We start from the raw sequence: 7,829 nt of genomic DNA, 5'->3' as shown, positions 1-7,829 counted from the left end.
TGTGACATCAAAGAATTGACACATTCTGCGACTCTTTGAAAGTTCTTTCTAAAAATTATTTAATGAGAAGTCAACGTTTATGTATTGATCTAATCAGACTCATAACAATAATTTGTGTTCTAGATGATTTCTCAGACATCCGAGTTAAACCTCATAAATATAGATCCAACTCCTAGATTAGAAAATAATTAAGCTTCTAGAACTCCTAAAAAGAAAATTTTAGAATTTTAACAGACTGGTGGATGCCCCGTTAAAGGCAAATCACAAACAATACAAAAAGAGATGTATGTAATTAGTCCTGTTGAAGGTGAACTGCAAACAGCACACAAAGAAACACTAGTAAAAATCGGATTATTGCAGACGGATTATCCTAGACGGAAATTTTTCCGTCTAGGATGCTAAATCCTGCGACGGAAAATTTCCGTCTGTATTATTCTGTCTGGAATAAATTATTGTAGACGGAAATTTCCGTCTAGAGGGTATTCTAGACGGAAATTTCCGTCTAGAATAAGCACTGTACCTTTCTTTTACATTTTAATTTCAAAAAAACGTGGGTCCCACTATTCCAGACGGAAATATCCGTCTGGGAAGTATTAAAGACGGATTATTCCGTCTAGAATAGTGGGACCCACCTAAAGAAAATTCCTCTTTTCCTTTTAATCCTCTGATCGCAGCCCTTCGAACCCCCTCTCGAAAATTTCAGATCCCCTTTTCTTCGATGCTATCCAAGAATTTTTAGATCCCCTTTTCTTCGATCCCCTCACGAAAATTTCAGTTCCCCTTCTCTTCGATCTGAGCTAGGGTTTAAACCCTCCGATCGCAGCCCTTCGAACCCCCTCTCTTCCCCTTCGATCTCAGCCACTCTCTCCAAACTCGTCGCCGGCGAGATACCCCGCTGCCGCCGAGAAACCAAGTTCTGACTCAATGTACGCACGCAGGTAACCTCTGTCTCTCCGATCCCCTCTTCCCTTCTCCTCTCTCGTCGAAACCCTAGATCTGAGCTAGGGTTTCGATCTCCCCCTTTCTCCTCTCTCTCCCCGTGTACAACGGAACCCTAGATCTGAGCTAGGCTTTTCTCTTTTGTAGCTTATTTCCTCCTCTCTTCGGGTTGCTCTCCTTAAGTTGCTGCCATTTGTGATTGGGTTCAAGGTATGGCTTCGAAAATTGCTGTTTTTAAATTTTATATGTTTTTTGTATATTAATCTCTCAAGTACCAATTTTGACAATTCCATATTAGTTTTGGAGTTGCTCCGAAGTCCTTCAAATATCACAATATATGAGATTTGTTTTCTGCTTACTCTTGTGCTGGACCTATTTTGGTAATGTGAAAGGGCAAATTGATATGAGACAGATTTAGAACCTTGTTTACTCCAACCAGAGATGTCAATAAAGCAGACAGTATGTTTCTGGCCGCCGATGGCTTGCGTGTCGACCGTTTTCGATGTTTGTGGTCTTGCTAACAACAATATTTTAAATTTAGTGTGAGTTATAGAAGAAAATGTTTTCAAAAGAATAGAGTGATATATAACACAATATTATATAATAATGTGTTATATATCCAATTTAGGTGAAAAAATATCACGTTATCTTTAGACTCCCGTCCAATAATTACATCCAATTCTTTGAGGTTATAATATAAGATAAACGACTCGAATTTTTGGGAAGGAGATAAAGTTTTCTACTCAAAAATGATCGTTCATTTTATATTATACTAGGAAAGATTTGGTATATAAATTTATAATTATTGGATCTGTCCTTCTCGGACGGGTTAGGAATATAGTAGTGCATACATCCAACTTTATATACTTTGTATGTTTCCATTTCTTGAAAATTTTGGCAACTCGTACATGTTGTTCTCCGTGTACAATAAGCGTATGTTCTGCGTTTTGGTATATTATCAATACGCATAATAACATCCGCACAGTGTACAGGGAGAACAACGGGTAGGTGCTGCCGAAATTTTTAGGAAATGAAAATATACAAAGTATATGAAGTTGGATGTAAGCACTACTATATTCTTAATGGGATAGAAGCCTTCCTATGACAGCCGTTAGACGGTGCTAATTAGTTGAAGCTACCTTAATAAGTTTCAAACATAAGTCAATGAGCCTAACTTAAATGCTGCAACGTATGTTTAAGAATAGTATAAAGTATATGGGTATACTATCTATTATCAAATAGAGTTTCTAATTAGATATTACCTACAGATGAGGAAAATTCCTGACAAGTCATGGATAGATATCCCTAGGATTGAACGGTTTCGCGATCGACGTTATAGGGATGGATGTGAAGCCTTCATGAAGTATGCCGAAATGAACCCAAATAATTTAAGTAGCGGTGCAATGTACTGCCCCTGTTATATATGTAAGAATATGAAGCTGAAAAATAGAGATGAAATACGAAGTCACTTAGCAAACTCTGGGTTTTACGCTGAATATAAATATTGGTCCTACCACCGGGAAGGCTGTACTGAAATTGAAGTACCAGATGTGCATGTTGATGCCAGTCATGCTCTTGATATAGATGATATAGAAAATTTACAAACTGAAGGTGGACCTAGCCATACCGAATACGATATTAACAATGACAGTGAAGATGATATCGTAGATGATGTCCAAGATGCAACTGAGATTCAAGATGTTGATGACCCAGAAGGCTTTGGAGATGCTCATATTCCTGAGGACTTGGATCGTATAATGAAACTACTGGAGGACAGTGAAGAGGATCTGTATGAGGGTTGCACCGAGTACTCCAGATTTTCATTTATGTTGGAGCTCTTGCATATTAAGAACCTCAGTGGAATGGCAAATACTTATTTCGAAATGCTTCTTGATTTGTTGCGGAAGGTAGTTCCAGGAGGAGAGCGTAGCATTCCTAAAACAACTTATGCGGCTAAGCAAATCGTTTCCGATTTGGGACTTGATTACAATAAGATTGATGCGTGTCCCAATGATTGTATTCTCTACTATACGGATAATAAAGAACTTCAGGAATGTCCAACATGTGGAGTATCTCGATGGAAACAACACACCCGCTCTTCAACAAGGCGGACAACAGAGTCAGTGTACATGCAGAGCAAGATTCCAGCTAAGGTGCTTCGTCATTTTCCATTAGTTTCTAGATTGCAACGTCTATATATGAATAAAGACACCGCTAAGAGCATGAGGTGGCACAAAGAGGGTCGTATAGAAGATGGTAAGTTGAGACATCTAGCTGATGCAGAGGCTTGGAAGCATATTGATAAGACGTTTCCCAATTTCGCTCATGAATGCAGAAATGTCAGACTTGGGCTTGCTAGCGACGGATTCAATCCGTTCGGGGTTATGAGTTCAGGTTGGTCTACATGGCCAGTTGTCTTAATGCCATATAATTTACCCCCACTGCTTTGTATGAAACAACCGTATATGATACTCTCATTACTGATACCGGGTAAGCATGCACCGGGTAATGATATTGATGTCTACTTAGAGCCCTTAATTGATGAGCTAAAACAGTTATGGTTGGAAGGTATGTTGATATATGATGCACATGCAAAAGAGTCGTTTAGACTTCGTGCTATCTTAATGTGGACAATTAATGATTTTCCAGCTTATGCTAATCTTTCTGGTTGGTCTACAAAAGGCAAGTTTTCTTGTCCAGTATGTGGCCCAGAATTTGAAGGCATTCACTTACCATATAGTCGAAAATGTTGTTATTGGTTCAACAGGAGATGGTTGCCCTCGGGCCATAAATACAGAAAATTGAGCAATAAGTTTGATGGCACTGTTGAGACTAGGAATAAACCACGTCAAATGACCGGTGCTGATATTGTAAAGTTGCTTGAGCATCTTCCAAAAATAAGATTTGGTAAGAACCGATATTCTAAGTACGACTCACTCAAGGTTAGAGGCTCCGGGAAAAAGAAAAAGACACTGAAGAGGAAGAGAGCAATCCAACGGGCATATGTTGATAATGGAGTCGATAAATTACCAAAGGGATGGAGTAAATTCAGTATCTTCTTCCAGCTACCATATTGGCAAAAGCTTAAAATCAGGCATAACTTGGATGTCATGCATATTGAGAAAAATGTTTCTGACAATATAGTTTCAACTCTCCTTCAAGATCCTAATAAGTCAAAGGATGACCTAAGGGCTCATCAAGACTTAGCTGCATTGAATATACGAGAAGAGTTGCAAGAACAAGATGTTGGTCTTAAGAAAAAACATAAGCCTTCCTCTTGTGTTACGATGTCGACAGAGCAGATGCAGAGATTTTGTGAGGTCCTCAAATCAGTAAAGTCACCAGATGGGTATTCAGCTAATATATCAAATAATGTTCAGGTGCAGGAGAGGAAACTCTTAGGCCTAAAGACACACGATTATCATGTTCTTCTACATCAATTACCCATTGGTTGCATTGCGTAATAATATGGAGAAAGATGCATCGAAAATTATTATGGAGTATTGTGGGTTCTTCAGGAAATTGTGCTCCAAAGTTATAGATGTGAATGAATTTAAAAAGCTTGAAACAGAAATATCATTAATTTTATGCAACCTGGAATTAATATTTCCTCCTTCCTTTTTCACGATCATGGTCCATGTTACTCAACATCTAGCAAGAGAGGCAATAGTTGCGGGTCCTGTATCGTACCGTTGGATGTACCCAATTGAGAGGTTAGGAACTTCACTATGTGTATTAATTTCATATGTAATGTATACATCTTTAATTTGTCCTATCCCTTGAGTTGTAGTTCATAAAGTTTGAGTTATTGTAGATATTTGGGATTTATGAAGCGCCTCGTTCGCAATCGAGCTCGTCCAGAGGGTTCTATGGCTGAAGGGTACGTGACCAACGAATGTCATACGTTTGCATCACGTTACATGCGCAATCGTGTAACAGCTGATCAAACCCCAACTAAGGAGAAGAAACTCGTAAAATATCAAAGATCTGACTTGGAGCAGGTTCATGCATATGTATTGAATAATCTTGACATTTTCAACGATTATCGAAGGTAATATATATTAATATAGCAATGTTGACCTTGGATGAATTATTTACTTTCATTATACAAATACAACCATATTCATTGTTCTAATAGGCGACATCTGGAGAAGCTTAACACTGAAATATCAGGCATGAATGCAGCACATGCTATTCAAAAAAAACACATCAAAGATTTTCCCGATTGGTTCAGAACCGATGTAAGTAGCGTAGCACTATTATTGTATTTTTCAATTTAAATTTTTTAAGCAGACAAAGATAATTTTTAGTTCGATTGATGTTCGGTTTAGGTTGAGAAAGACGTTCTCGCTGGTGTCGTACTATCTGAAGATATTTTAGTTCACGTACAATGTCCTTACTATGAAGTAAGACGAAATAGTGAACACATCATTAATGGGTATAAGTTTAAAACAGTGGCGACCGATGATAAAAGGGTAACACAAAATAGTGGGGTCATGGGGTGTTTTGCTCAGGAATGTTTTTCAAGCATAAGAGATCAGAACCCAGTTGAAGCTGACATATTATATTACGGCCAGTTGGAAGATATTGTAGAGGTGATTTACGGATATGGCAAACAAACTCAGCGTAAATATACAATGTTTAAGGTTCGATGGAGTCCTGCCAAACCGCGCAGGGATCACTATGGGTTTACACTTGTAAATCTCGACAAAGAGATTTATCTAGATGAGAAGTTCATATTCGCAGAACAGGCGGACCAGTGCTTCTATGTGAAAGACCCAAATGTTGCACACGATTGGGTCGTGTTGTATAAGGAGCCAAGATCTATTGTCCTCCCTAATAATAACGATGATAGTGATGAGGACAACGAACCAATTGGGTCGTCTGATGAAATTTGGCAAAACTTCTCTTACCCTCAGAACGTCATGCTTGATATGACAGACGCAGAGATTCAGGCTGACAACCCAATTTTAGCCAGTGATAGAGGACCCGAGCCAGATGTGCAAACAAGGTCAAGAATTAGTAGGCGAAAACAGACAACATTGAATATCGCCAGAACAATACTAGATTCACCTCGAAAAATACGAAAATAGCAACCTACGGAAGGTATACATCTTTAATAAGTCAATTCAGTAATCGCATTATGTTATGATTATATTTAATTGCAATATAATATTTTATTGCATAAAGGTATTTCTTGTTTTGCATCTCCTAATTCAAATTGTACAGATGAAGAATACAAGGTTATTTGATCGATCGCGTGATCGGTCAAGGTCTACCAGCCTAGGGTTAGAGAATCTTGATGAGGCACATCGTGCATCACCTAGAGATATAGGTATGAATTATCAATTATCTCTGGACAACTCAAAGTAATATGTTTCGCTCATAATTTGTACTCATTAAGTATTTTTTTTATGTGTAGATGATGTTGAATTATCGGGTCGTCTGCGGGACACAACTCTAGCTTTATCGCCTCATATAGGTATTTATATTGATAATTCAATCATATTTAAAGTATATCTCTAGCATTTTCAAATCTATTGTCTGTTAGTGAACACTTTTTTGTTTGCATAGATAATATTCCAGGCACAAATTACTCTTCACCCGGACTCAGTGATACACATGCATCCCCCACTACAGGTTATTGACTATCTTATTGACTATCTTATTTACTGATACTTCAAAGTGTATGTTTACATTAAGATACCTCAAGATAACATAATCATAGTCAAATTATTTGGCATATCGTCAGGAAGTGGGTCCATTCTGCAATTTATTTCATAGTCAAATTATTTGGCACTTAGCAACTGCTTTAAATTAAATCTTGAGATACCTCAAGATAACATAGTAAAAGGTTAATAGAAGATTATCAACTGTTTCCTTTCAGAATGAGCAAAAAGAAGACTTCAGTCAGTACATATGATGAAATTGAGAAAGGAAGTTGCTCTTGCTGCGATGAAGAGAGAAGTGGAGAGAGGTAAATTAGTAAATTTGTTAATTCCCGGCTGCATTTTTTCACTTAACCAGTGGGTACTAAACACGTTGACAATGTAGGGGCGAAGGGAGATGATAAAGAACAGATTGGATGGGGTGCTAGCAAGCCCGATTCAAAACAAGCACCGACCGGATTTCGGGGTATTCTTCAGTGGTCCGATAATTTGCCAATCGGACCTTGGTCGAAAAAATTGAACAACTACATCGGTGTTTTAGTACGGAGAGCGACTATAGTGAACCCGTACTTCAAATTCAAGGAGCTTCCATGGAAGGCATACGAAGATATATGGAGAGAACTGATGGTATATGTTCATTAGTTCAGTATTTTTCAATACTTGAGTACTATAAAATTGTATATTTTAGGAATCATAATACATAAGAATACATATGTTTTAGAACTCATGATATATGTTTATCTAGTTTAGTGCATTTCACTAGATGTTCTTGATTAATGCTTCAAAAATACATAAGAATACATAAGAAGATGAATTTTATATGTTCATACAATGAGTTCCTTAAATTGTATATTTTAGGAATCATACTATATTTTAGAACTGATGGTATAGGTTTATCTAGTTTAGTGCATTAAACTAGATATTCTCGATTCTCTTATTCTTTTCTCACCTCACATTGATCAGCACATTTACCATTATTGATTTAATGGGCCGACCGATTGGCTTACATAGTTCTTCACCAAAAGTGCCTTCCACTATGTGCTTATCTAGTAAAGCATCCTGTCAAGAATACAAAATAGAAGTAGCGGATATATACCTATTAATTGGGATCCCACATAGATGAAGCTGATATGGTTATAAAGTTTATATTGTATGTAAATTATTGCTTGAGACTATATTCTATGATAGTCATCCTTGAGACTATATTCTATGATCTTACAA

At 37.4% G+C, this 7,829-nt stretch overlaps 1 protein-coding gene across 1 annotated transcript; it reads left to right on the top strand.

Moving 5' to 3' along the window:
• Positions 2,208–4,403, top strand: LOC109833584. Its single transcript, XM_020401316.1, has 2 exons — positions 2,208–3,507; positions 3,589–4,403. Exons 1-2 carry the CDS (start codon positions 2,208–2,210, stop codon positions 4,401–4,403), a joined length of 2,115 nt encoding a protein of 704 aa, XP_020256905.1.

The sequence above is a fragment of the Asparagus officinalis genome, chromosome 1 (assembly GCF_001876935.1).
Source record: "Asparagus officinalis chromosome 1, Aspof.V1, whole genome shotgun sequence".
Classification (NCBI taxonomy): Eukaryota; Viridiplantae; Streptophyta; class Magnoliopsida; order Asparagales; family Asparagaceae; genus Asparagus; species Asparagus officinalis.
The sequence above is the reverse complement of the archived record's forward strand: the minus strand, read 5'-3'. Positions and strand labels throughout refer to the sequence as shown.